Below are 12,836 nucleotides of genomic sequence, written 5' to 3' on the forward strand. Positions count from 1 at the left end.
TGGTAAGTGCTAAATGCATTATGCAATAGCACAGCTTATACACTGTACATTCTAAAGGATGCCCTCACTTCCCTGGAGCTCTTATGCATGTATTGCTGCAGAGTGGAGGTGGAAGGAGGGTGATGTCACACAGAAGGGGGGTGGGCATTGAGATGTCACATGGCAGAAGGTGAACTTCACTGATGAGAAACAGGCAGCCCCAAATGCATGCTGGGAAATCCCGGGACAGAAGAGCATAAGCAAAGACTAGATGAGGGCCGACAGAGTGTTTTCATCTGGAGCCACATATGCAATGGTCAGGAAAGAAGAAATCAAAAGGCTAAGCTTTCAGAAATGACTTACAGAGTCTACTCAAGCACTGCAATGACAAATTTGTTAAAACAGTCCAAGTCACACTCTCTGTCTGAACCTTCCTGCAAGGGAAAGACTAACAAATGTTTGTTTTTACACCAGTTATGCAACAGTTAATTAAAGCTAAAGTCGACATTTGACAAGATGTTTGACAAAATGTTTGACAAGACTTCTGCAATTCGCTTTTTAGAAACTCGAGAACTGACATTGTATATGGTATTCTTTGGCAGCTCTGCAGAAGCTTCATCACGCAAGTTAACGGAAACCGTACTGTTGTTATTACTCTTCACGACAGGTGGGTATTCAAATCACTGAAACCTCCATGTGAAAGGTAATGATCTGGTTTATCTCTCATCTCCCCTCTTAAACGTGCAGTGAGGAGTGCGTGCATTGACCCCTGGGTTTAATTAAAAAGAAGTCGAGTCCTCCCTAAAGGCAGGACCTGCTCTGTTGATGTAGCACCTGTGCCACCGGCTTTGACAGGTTAGGATGGACATCCATAGATCTATCTGGAACAGCGTTTAGGACCACACCTGGAGCCTGTGTGATTCATCACCAGCTCAACTTCATTGAACGGAAACTGAGCCGACATGAGCTTGGGGCTCCCTCTAGTGGCAAAAAGAGGGAAAAGAGACGGCATTTTGCAAGAAAGGGTTGTTGCTGCATTTCACAACATTTGACATTTAGACAGGCAGTTGGAAAATGGTACTAATTTGATAATCCTACAGCAAAAGCTGATGCATGATCTCTTATTTGGCAGGCTGCACCCCGTCTTATCTTTGGCTTTGTATATTACTAGCTGAAAGCAGTAGATTTAAACACATATTGCAATAGGCCATCTTGTGTTTGATCGTGAGCGTCACGGTTAGCCTTATACTATCGAATCTTAAAATCAGTTTGCTAACGCTAAATTAAATACGTAATGTTATAATCAAGCCCTAGAGGCTAATTTCATTGATCTGTTCTGGTCTACATAAAGATTTCCCTCAGGATCAACGTACAGAAATATTTATTGACCTTCCTGACAGCACATTTGGTATGCCTCATAATTTATCTAGAAAATGCCGATAAATGTTTAACATAAGTAGTTTTGCATCCAAGACAGGATTAAATATAATCTGGTGTATTCCTATGGGAGTAGTGCCATCTAGTGAGAATTTTGGAAATTGCAGGTTACTGAAATATCGGTTCGATCGGCATTAACACAAAATTGTGATGCTCCTCGTCACTGTAATAGCCTGATTTATGATTTAATGCTTACTGAAACCACAGGATAAATACAATACATAAACCACCCTTATTGTAGGCCTATACGTCTTTAGTTTAAATAAGGTTAACTTTGTAGAGTGGTGAAACTCCAATGCTTTTCAGTACATTGAAATTAAAATACATCATTGTTAAATCGTCGACCAACGGAAAACATCGTCTAAATATACTATCCTAACTGATCCCGTTATTACTATATTAATCCCCGCACAGAAATGAGCAATTTATGCATTTCAACTCTAGAAAAATGCAGCCGTCTTCCCACAGATGGCGCAATGGCTTACACCGACCAGATCGGGGCTCACAACGGTCGACGTGCGCCATCTGCTGGACACATTGCGTTATTGCTACATGTTGGGAGTTGGAACACAGCTATTACAGGATTCGTTTGAGAGAATTTTCAAATAATTAAGGCGACCTTTTACTGATCAATCTCAGAAATCCACTTATTCGTCATGTTTACAATGGAAGCTGCTACTGGAACCATCCTCTGTTCAGACATCATTGGCACTGACACTCACGCTGTTAATTAGGCAAAAATAATAGAGGAAAAAGGTTCCTGCGCGTTGTCAATGACGGTATAGTGCACGTACGGGAGTACTCTGTAGGCGGCAGTAATGAGCTCTCGGCACCAACACATCCCGGAAGATCCCCGAAGAAGAAGAGCCCCTGATACTCGCGGTTTGAAACCCTTTCGATCTCTTCCCATGGTTCTGGAGCAGAACTAGGTATGGTGGTCTGAATGCTCCCACGAACATGTTACGTTTATGATTAATATTTGTTTAAATAAAGAAGATAATTTTAACCCTTGTGTGTTGTCTGTTTTAGAAACATGCCGGCTAAAGGTCCCTTGCAATCTGTCCAGGTTTTCGGACGTAAAGTGAGTATAAATAGCTTGTTTCTTCCCACGTGTAGTAGATCGGAATCACTGTAGTTACACTTTATACCTAGCGCCAAAGCTAACTAGACAGTTTTTGGTTGTTTGATGACCATATGAATTGTATTATCAGGTCAGTTTTATGTAAGAAATGCAACCGCTTTTATCTAATTGCCTTACAGTCCAATTTAATTGGGATCACAGAGGGAAATTGGTCAGTTGTAGACTGAGGCCTTCTGCCTTACGGCTAATCGGTTATATGCTTGAGCTGAACAGCTCCTGAAAAGCAGTGCTAGAATTATTTAGCCATCAAGATAATATTTAAATCAATGTTCGAAGCTAGGTAGACATCTGTTTCAAAATTCTTCTAAATCAGTCCTAAAGTAGGAAGCTCTCGAACCAGTTAGCTAGGCTGGGCAGTCCTGAATGTCGCCTTATAATTAGCCAACGTTAGCGGTGTTGTTATGGCTTAATTGCTAAGTAAGGTTGTCGGTATCATATGGGTGTAATGTTGTTACTTATATGTAGGAGGTTGATTTGACTGCAGTCATGTAGCTAGCCAGCAGCTCTACACGAACAAGCCAGTTTGACAGACTGATCTCGGGATATCTCCCATGTCAGAACATAAGGTAGATTTCAGCGAGCTCGCTAAACGGAGCATCTTCTACCGGGAAGCACCTTTCATCTGAGCCACACTGAGTGTAACCAATAGTATATGCCAAAAGATGGACACGATATGTCCATCGTTTAGTTTAATTTTATTCGATCATAACTTTGTTTAGATTGCATGATGTGCCAGCTATGTTAGGTATCCTCCAAATGTGCACTGAGCAAGTCGGGTGTCTAACGAGCTGTGCGTTTCGAGTAACGCAACGATTTGTTACAGAAAACGGCCACCGCTGTCGCTCACTGCAAGAGGGGCAATGGCCTTATCAAGGTTAACGGGAGGCCTCTGGAGATGATCGAGCCAGCCACGCTACAGTACAAGGTGAGAATATTTACAGATGCTCTCTGTCTTAACGACTGATTTGCACTGCATTGGATAGAGGGGTGGCGTTGCCTGTGATCAGAATTAAATCCAGTATGGATCTCCCTGCAAGTAGCTGTTACGCTTTCTGAACTAGACGTTTGCAGTACATTGCATGCAGTTCATTTTATGATGCCTGTGGGAATTGTTTGTCTTTATGTGATGTGATATAGTACCATAGCTCATGTAACACCTAGTATGGTAAGAAATAAATAGGTAACTAACTTAGTAGAAACGGCATGTAGTAAACGGTGGTATGAGTAATATATCAGTGATGCTATAATTATCACAAGCTGTGTCAAACCTTAAGTCAGACCCTAACCCCCAATGAAACAAGTAAATGGACATCAGTGATTGTAGCAGCACCTTACTTTTTACTGTGTTTTTGATAATCCAGTGGGCTGGCATTGGCTTCTGCCCAAAGGCACAACAGCAGTGCTGCAGTGGGGAATCAAACTGGCAACCTTTTGGTTACAAGCCCTGCTTGTTGCCACTATGCCACACTGCCACATCTGTTAGCTCTTAAAGCGCATTCAGTCATTTGATCATAAAAAGCACCGGAAGCGCCTTGTCCATCTCTCAATGGGGTGCCAGTGTACCATAGTGGCTAAGGAGCAAGACAAGTAACGGAACAGTTGCTGGTTTGATTCCCCACGGGAGCACTGCTGCTGTACTCTTGCACAGGGTACTTAACCCACACTTGCCTCATTAAGTATCCAGCTGAATGAATGGATAACATTGTAAAAACCTGTAATTGATGTAAATTGCTCTGGATAAGAGTGTGTACTAAAATGCTAATAATGTAATATAACATTGTGGGAACGTTTCACCAACAGCTGCTGGAGCCAGTCCTGCTGCTGGGCAAGGAACGCTTTGCGGGCGTGGACATCCGCGTGAGAGTGAAGGGTGGTGGACACGTCGCACAGATCTATGGTAAAGGCTTTACTGCTGTTGTCTTTAATGGGTCTGTCAGCTGTCATCTTTAAATAAAGAGACAGGCAGGTTGGTGTTAGTGTCAGTTCAGGCGTGTGGCTGTTATGAAGGAATCTAGCCATTAAACCCAGCTAGTCTGTACCTTGTCTGGCCAACTATTGAAACTTGGTCATGCAGCACTTCTAATATTTTGGCTTTTGCTTGTGTTGTATTCTGCCTCACTTGTAAGTCTCTTAGGATAAAAGTGTCTGCCAAATGAATAAATGTAAATGTAAATTAAACTTAAATTTAGACTTAGCTGTGGTAGGATCAGCTGCATGGTCAACCTCCTGCTCTAAAATGCCTTCTGAACGCCATGCCTTAAGTCAGCTTTCTGTTTTTTATCAATGTGATAAGAGCAGGTGTTGTCATTTATGACATTTGATTTTTTTTTACAGTTGCATAATGTTGATCAGTATGTCTAGTGCCATGTACAGCATTTTGTATCAAAAGAATTATAGTTTGGTCTGTTGTCAATTGAAATACTTTGGCTTTTTTTTGTACAGTTTGCACAAAAATTCAGTATTCTGTTTTCAGGCATGGTGGTATGAGAACTGCCAAATTCACGTCTGAACATTGTTGTGTCTATATGACTTTTGTCCTTAACATGTCTTCACCCTCTCTGCAGCTATCCGTCAGGCTATTTCCAAAGCCCTGGTTGCGTACTATCAGAAATGTAAGTGCGTTTATAAAGAAAATAACATTATTTTATTGCATATTATTCAAACACAGCTAATAAAGTTTGAAGTTTATTATCTGATGTTGCTTACAAATTGGCTGGCTTGTGCCAAAAGCTAACCGCCAAAAGTCCGAAGGGGGATTAGTGTATTATGTATTAGGAGCTGCCAGGAACATCTGTCAAATATCACCAAATAATGTGTTAGTAATCAGTCTCAAAAGTCCCCTCAGTTGAATCCTCAGATTGACCCAACTTTACATTTTTACCGTTAAGAAGTCATTGTTAGCCTATGAAAAATGTCAAATCTGATACGAGCTGAAACCCTGCTGCGTGTTGTCTGACTGACTGGTCCCGTTTCAGATGTGGACGAGGCCTCCAAGAAGGAGATAAAGGACATCCTCATCCAGTACGACAGGACCCTGCTGGTGGCCGACCCACGCCGCTGCGAGTCCAAGAAGTTCGGTGGACCTGGGGCCCGCGCTCGCTACCAGAAGTCTTACCGTTAAAACCACTCTGTACATTTTCATACAATAAAGTCATGCCAAAACATCTATCGCCTCTTCTCATTGCATTACATATGTCCTGTGGTGACTCTGTATCTTACTTCAGATTTTTTGTGTTTTTTTCTACTGTACCCTTGTCAAAGGCATTACCATAGAAAGCTTTACAGAAAAACAATGCAAACTTACACAAATAAACAGCATATTCCATGTTGGTAAATTAAAATAACTTTAATAGGACAAGGCTAATGCTTTGAACATAATTTTTCACCTACTAATCCATTGCAAATATCATTGGTTGGCATAGGTAATAGGCAGTAAAATTATATTGTGTTTTTTCTTGAACAATGACAGTATGATTGTATCCCATGTCACCCCTTAGAGGGTTTAAAACCAAGCCTGACTGTGTTGCCCTAGACTCTGGGCAAAATGATGAGCCTGGTGGGGCATCATTGAGCTTAAAATGTTCATGGAAGAGCAGAGATTCCCGCATGTAGTGTGACTACATTAGACGCCAGAGGGCAGTGTTTTGTAAGTTATATAGATCGTTTATGAATCACTGCCATGTCCGTCTGAAAACAACCTGTTGCGGTTTTCCAGATTTAAGATTCCTTGTAAATGTCTTGGTCTGTCCTATAAGATAAAAACGTGTGTAAATTTGTGCGTTAAATGTATATGCTTTATTCAACGAACTAACTAACTAATCCGGGTAGTTTTTGAGTTTAACACCTGAACTATGCTTTTTTCCACAACATTGTTTTCCTGATGTACTGTGATTATGACAAATATGCAAAAAGTACGTCACGGTGTCAAGTATGCCTTGCAGTTAACAGATTGTTATAAAACTGAACGTAATGTCAAAAGTTATGCATACGACTTTTACACAAGCGATGAAGGGTATATTCCGTTCAGATAGAAACGCTGATGGATCAACATCTGGCAGGAAGACAACGTATGATGATTTTCATACGAATTAAATTGTGTGTCGAAATCCTGGTAGAATAAATTGAACAAAGTGTAACGTTCAGCGCAATGAACTTCCTGACAATTTAACACCACGAACTCGTTAGAAATTACCCCGTAAACCCGGTAAAGGCGTAATTCTCATCAGATGCTTGCGTATGAGAGGCAGTTTTAAACCACCATAATATGGTACAAATCGCTAACATGTCCAATTATGTGAGGAGAAGGCTTGAATTCGGTCGGCCCACTCGTCCAGGTGCGCTCTGCAAGGATGTTTGTCGGTGTAACTTATCCACCCACTCTCACAGGTAAAAGAGTCGCCATGCGTTGCTAATGAGGGAGATTTTCAGGGAAGATTTGCGAGACTCGTCCGCATGGATTTCTCCCGCTGTCACAGAGGCCGAAAAATGGAATTCTGAGAATATTCTGATGAATGAATACTGTAAAATGCCTTCATAATTTTATACCTGGTCTCCATTTGGACGCAGCCCTGAAATGAACATAAAGTGGAACTTGAAATTAATGCTTCCTTGGATAGTTTTTTTCTGTCAACTTCTTATTTTTCAAGGTAGGTTCTGGAAGCGTTGACAGTTTTTACTATTGTCGTGGATCTGGCACATTATTACTGACACTTCGCAGTGTGGTTGGCAAACACTCATTTCTGTCTTTTTAAAAATGTATTTGTTAAAAACGCGTTGCCTAGTTTTAAGTAGCTTTTGAAATGTGTTAGGTAGTTAACTTATTTTCAGATTTTATTTTCAGTGATGTTTCCATGATTAGTAAATCAAATCAAATGTAAGTAATTAAAGTAATTAAAGTAATTAAATCAAGTAATTAAAAACAGGCCCACATATTACAACGTTATCGTAAATTAACAACATCATTTGGTACAGTTATGCTTCTTTTAAGTGTTTCTACTGCCAAATATGAATTTTGATTCTATTTTGTATGTGAACGTAACTGCCCACAGAAGATGAGACAATTGACAGCGATATTTCCAGCCTTTCCTGACCTAGAAATTTTATCATTTTAATTTAGTCGACTAAAGTGAAATTAAAAATTGCAATAACATCTGATGCGTAAGCTGTATTGTTTCTGATTCTTAACTCAATATTGTTACACTTAGGAACTAATTTGTTAACTCAGATTTCCAATTACAGTCTGGCTGTGGTGTCATGAGGGGATAATTCGTTGATTTCATTGTGGCTTTGAGGCATGTAATAATGTTTTGTTGATTACAGTATCCATTTACTTCATGGCATAGCTCATAACATATTTCTCTGTCAATCAGGGTATAATTGCCAGTCCGCAACCCCCCAAAGTAAAATCCAGAGGTAAGTTTATGTAAATTCGAATAACAGAAAACTGGTAGGGAGACAATCAACAGAGATTCAAGTCAATGCATTTACCACAGTAATAGTATGAAACCTATGGGTATGTGTAGATTTCTTACGAAAGTGCTACTTGAAGCCTTATATAATCATGGTGAAATGCTTAATGAAAGCAGACTGCACTTGTGCTTTAACATAGGAGTATGTCAAGTGTACTTTATTTGGTAGAGAAGTGTTGCGGTGTTTAGGAAATTATTCACCAATAACAGTTTTTGTACCAGTGTATGCTTTTTGCCACTGTTTATTGTGCACAAGAGTGCTGCACATATCTAATTTTTCAGATCCAATAAGATAATTTTAGAAATTATTGTTTAAAAAATTGATTTAACTTTTACAAGAAGATTGTTTAATTTTATGGAGAGATTTAGCTGTAAAATTGCTAATGTGAAGGATAGGTGTAACTACCTGGTACCTGAACTTCAACTACCTGAATAATAGAATAGAATAACAGAAAAGGGAAAAGGACATGGAACTGCCTGTTTAATTTGTGCAAGTAATTAAAGTTTTGAGGAAAGAGCTCAGACACATTTTTCTGGAATAAATTTTAGGATACGTGGCCTGTATTTGAGAATCGGCCACACTCAATGCATGACATTTTCTGAATCTATTATTATGATGGGAGGGTGCACTGATCACGCCAGTGAATTATTTTAAGAGTGAAAGTGGTGATCACAGGCAAATAACAAATTTTCTGCTCTCTGCTCAAGAGTTGATTCTGGATAAAAGAGAGTGGCTCTATCAACTAGAAGGATTACACAGTGCTTTTAACAACTAAAACTGATTAGCTGAATCTCACATGCATATATTACAAATTGTCGAGATCATCATCATTTGTTGGCACTGACATAGGGCCATCTTATGTTCCTGAAACTGTAAACTAATGCAGTGCAATGTTACAGTGATGTAGAATAACACAAATTGTAAAATACAATTTGTAACAGCCTGATCAGAGAAAACGCATGTCTTGGGACTGCTACCTGTGTCTCTGTCGTCTCTGAGGTTCTACCTGATTTTGAACAACTGGATCCTAAGGGGAAGAATGCTAGATGCGTATGGAGTGATTCAGTGTAGGTATTTTAGAGGATTGTGTGTGCCAAGTACAAGAGCAGGCAGTGCCTCGTAGAGGTTTCAGAGTCTTTGGAAATGGGAATTCACACCGCTGTAAGTCGCTAATGTTTTCTTGTTGTCCTAGTGAACACAGACCGATGCTGTAATCAAAGTGCTCGTTTCATGCGTCAGAGACAGAGTGCTATAGTTGCTGTAGGCCGGCTGTTAGCGCTTGGTCCAAAAAGTGGGTAAAGGGAGAGTGTTAAAGCTTTGATACAAAGTGGCTCAAAGTCAAAGTTGTATTGTGAGCAGGAGACACCTGACCTGACCTGTAATTCCACAGTGGTTTCTTGGATGGGTTGCAATAGATTGTATTCTTTGATCTGTTGTAATTATTTAGGAGCTAACTACAGAACTGGGTCTGGGTCATGCAAAAATAATACCAGTTTTACTATCACATTTTTATTTTTGCACTCTTGAACTGTGATTCAACAAGAAGACGTTTCTATGGTGCCTAAACTCTTCTCAGTCTGACTGCAATGTTTTTTTGTCCTTAACTTCCCCAAAGAAATAAGATAGTGTTGCTGTTTAATCTGTACTTTTGTGAAGTTGCTGAAATGAGAGTATGATGTATGAGAACCAGACATGAACCCATAAGAAGTGCTTAAATTTGCCGAAGGCAGAGTGCGTTGGGGTCAGACAGACTACAGGCCGCGGTCTGCTATACTCTGCCTGCAGTCTTGCCTTACACCTCTCCATAACACAGCTTTTCTTTTGTTCCCCTCCAGGAGGAGGTTTAATGCACCTCGACAGAAACGAGATCTCTTTGGAGGGGAGGTGGGTATACCTAAGAGAAAGAGGGGCGGCGAGGGCACCCAAATACTGAAGTACACCTGATTCTCACAAAGGCCCCCTTGTGCACCGTGCACAAATGGTGTAGTAAGAGAAATGGCCCTTCACCGGTCACAGCACAGTACCGGACGCTTTACCACTAGCTGCCCGAATGGGAGCCTCCACCAGTCAAGCTAATCGCCGCCAAACTGACAGACTGCCTTGTGTCTTCCTGGACTTAGGTGTCCTGGTGTTATAGGTGTAGCTGAATGATGATCCTGTTTAGCTGCAGTTTATGAGAAGGGTAACCTGGCGCATTCTCGCTGTGTGTTATGCAATGGGCGGATTTGTTTCAGTGCTGCTCACAATGATGGCGAAGCAGCCAAATCTGTTGTATTGCATATCAAAGGCGACACGTTGAATAGGTGGTTGGAGCAGTTTTGGTCGTCTTTTTTTCCTCTTCTTTTCTTTTTTTTTTGAACATATTATATTTAAGACTGAAGTCTCTGTTTGCATTGTCCTTAACTTTGATTTACTTAAGGAAGATTTTTTGTTTCTGACAAATTTTTATTAAATTTAGTGACTGCCAACCTCACAGTGTACTAGAAAGGAAGAGAAAAAAGTAACATTTGCTACAAAATGTTACTCAAAGGTCAAAGTATACTGTTTTAAGGCAGTGCAAGAAACCAGTAAATCATTTTTTGTCTTAGTTAATTGGAATAGGCCTTTAGGCAAACACATCGGCTACTCAGGGAAGGAAGTTCAGATTAATCTGAGTTCCTCAACAGTGAAACAAACAAACTGTTGTCTTGCTGCAGACATTTAGCCCGCTGCTGTCAGAGCCTGCCCTGCCGAGAAGTGTCCTGCATAACTACACTGCACGCGATGCCTCTGCAGGTAAACCGTACCTACACCTGCACAAGCTCCACACTGCCTTAGGCAGAATATGTAACATCCTATTAACAAGTGGAGTTGCCACGTGGGGTTTTTCTCAGAATTTGCTCTCTCAGAAATGAGAAAGGGTGTGATGTAGAGATGAGACATATGCAGCATTTTGAATATGTTATCTACATGTTTGTTGACTCCATTTCACTGTCAGCCTGTTGTCAGAATGTGTCCTCTATAATACACTCATCCCACACAAAGCCCATTTTATGATGTGTAGGAAAGCCTAATTGAAGTGCAGTTGAAGGTACTGTGAATTATTGTGTTTTCCCCAGGACAGTAAATGAGTGAAAACATAAGGTATCTGTGTCCTCTCTCCTGTCGTGTCAGAATGATGCTGTGGTGTGAACAGAGGCATTCAGTCTCACTGCTGTTGCTCTTTCCCTTTACCCTTGAGAAAAACATTTAAGAACTGCAGTATTTTAATTAATATTCAATATTTTTCCTTGCTATTACTGCCAAACTTGTGATGATACATAACAATTTATTTAAAAAGATAGGCATAATACTTGTGTAAGTTCACCATCTAAAATAAGGGGCAATGTGCTTAAGTGTGTAGACTGAATGCTCCCCCAAACATGAGTGGTTACACTTTTTTTTTATCCCAGGATGGCTGTAAGTTTGAATGGAAAAAAAATCGGAATCGCTTTGTGGCCCTTGGCCCCTGATTGGCTGAGATGTGAGTTCTCGTCTCCCCTTACAGAGTACTGCGGGTGCCTTAATGGTGGCTGGTGCAAGGAGGGTGGTCTGTGCGACTGCTCGCAGTTCCAGGCCGTGGGAGACCGCTGTCAGATCAGTGAGTGGCTCGCTTTCGTGCACCGTGACCCACACGCGGAACAACACCCATAACGCACCCAGTTACTGCACCTCTGTGGGGCTGACCATCACCTGTTTGGCCAGATTCCTCTTCTATAGCCACGGCAGTTATATCACCCTTTTGATTAGGAGGGAAGCTGCTAATCAGTAGTCCAAAGGAATTTCAAACCTGCAGTGGAGTCCATTGAATGCAGACTTTTATGGTCCTTTAAGTAGTTTTGATTTAATGAAAGACATGTGGATCATGATCAGACTTCATTTCCTGGAGATTAGAGTTTGTGATGTGTTATTTCTGTACTGGAAGAAAAGCCATTATGTCCCTGTATGTGTATTCGTATGAATATATTTTATGAAATAGTGTGACACTGTATTGCGCTGGAAGACCTTGAGCTGTATCACAAAATAGACACCTTTGTTTAACAGGTCTTGAATCCCCTGACCCTGTCTTGAATACATTACCCCCAGCAGAATGACTCGTTGAGATTAAGCTCAATTTAGCTGAACTGAGATTTTCATTTACCTCCTAAATGAAAGCGCCAACTGGTTCCTTCCTGAATAGACAGGATGCAGTCAGGGAGATCATTACAGATGCTATCACCTCAGAGGGCTCAAGTGTGTCTACAAGTGTCTTTCAAAGAGCCATTTACAGCAACCAGGGCTCATAAGAGGAGGCAGAGTGAAATGAATCTTAGCTGAAACCAATTTAATTGTAAATCACTTGACCTGTCGTTTGGACCTTAAGCCAACTTTGATTTATAATAAATCCACTTAATCTATAGATGGCCAGCAGACAAGGGCTTCCTCTTTACGTTGCGTTAAATCTTATAGTTAATTCCTGTGGCTGTAGCTGTATAGAGCATTCAGGTTACATTAAGGTCCATTAAGATTCCTTTTCTCCCATTAGACGCGGGTAGTCAGCATTTCCACTGACTGGAAGCAGTCCTTTTCCTCCTGGGAAGTGCATGCTTAGATTGTTTGTAATCTCAGAACTACGAACAATTACACCCTTTCTTCAGATCTTAAAGCACCCTCTCCACTGAATACCAGAAAAAAACCCTTGTAGATGTGTGTTTTGGAGTTAATGGCATGACTTGATGCAGTTGAGCCCGTATTTTGTGACAAAGACAGCTTTTAGCGGGTTGGCACCGAGTTGGCATCATTGCTGTGTGCC

At 40.8% G+C, this 12,836-nt stretch overlaps 2 protein-coding genes across 2 annotated transcripts in view; both read left to right on the forward strand.

Moving 5' to 3' along the window:
• Nucleotides 1–2,300: 2,300 nt before the first annotated feature.
• Nucleotides 2,301–5,723, forward strand: rps16 (ribosomal protein S16). The gene is made up of 6 exons (XM_036520224.1): nucleotides 2,301–2,345; nucleotides 2,446–2,497; nucleotides 3,381–3,482; nucleotides 4,358–4,454; nucleotides 5,122–5,169; nucleotides 5,533–5,723. Exons 2-6 carry the CDS (start codon nucleotides 2,450–2,452, stop codon nucleotides 5,676–5,678), a joined length of 441 nt encoding a protein of 146 aa, XP_036376117.1. The 5' UTR covers nucleotides 2,301–2,345; nucleotides 2,446–2,449; the 3' UTR covers nucleotides 5,679–5,723.
• Nucleotides 5,724–9,065: 3,342 nt separating this feature from the next.
• Nucleotides 9,066–12,836, forward strand: part of otogl (otogelin-like) — a 48,365-nt gene continuing 44,594 nt past the window's right edge. Inside the window, exons 1-4 of the mRNA XM_036519663.1 lie at nucleotides 9,066–9,076; nucleotides 9,862–9,910; nucleotides 10,723–10,801; nucleotides 11,553–11,645. Coding sequence (XP_036375556.1) covers nucleotides 9,066–9,076; nucleotides 9,862–9,910; nucleotides 10,723–10,801; nucleotides 11,553–11,645 — 232 coding nt within the window. The remainder of the gene's footprint in view (nucleotides 9,077–9,861; nucleotides 9,911–10,722; nucleotides 10,802–11,552; nucleotides 11,646–12,836) is intronic.

This window comes from Megalops cyprinoides, chromosome 25, assembly GCF_013368585.1.
Source record: "Megalops cyprinoides isolate fMegCyp1 chromosome 25, fMegCyp1.pri, whole genome shotgun sequence".
Classification (NCBI taxonomy): domain Eukaryota; kingdom Metazoa; phylum Chordata; class Actinopteri; order Elopiformes; family Megalopidae; genus Megalops; species Megalops cyprinoides.

Excerpts from the sequence above, each read along its gene's own strand:
- rps16 (XM_036520224.1), top strand. The coding sequence starts at position 2,450 with ATGCCGGCTAAAGGTCCCTTGCAATCTGTCCAGGTTTTCGGACGTAAA. Across the intron at positions 2,498-3,380 it reads TCCAGGTTTTCGGACGTAAA|AAAACGGCCACCGCTGTCGC; the intron begins GTGAGTATAAAT and ends GATTTGTTACAG. Across the intron at positions 3,483-4,357 it reads CAGCCACGCTACAGTACAAG|CTGCTGGAGCCAGTCCTGCT; the intron begins GTGAGAATATTT and ends TTTCACCAACAG.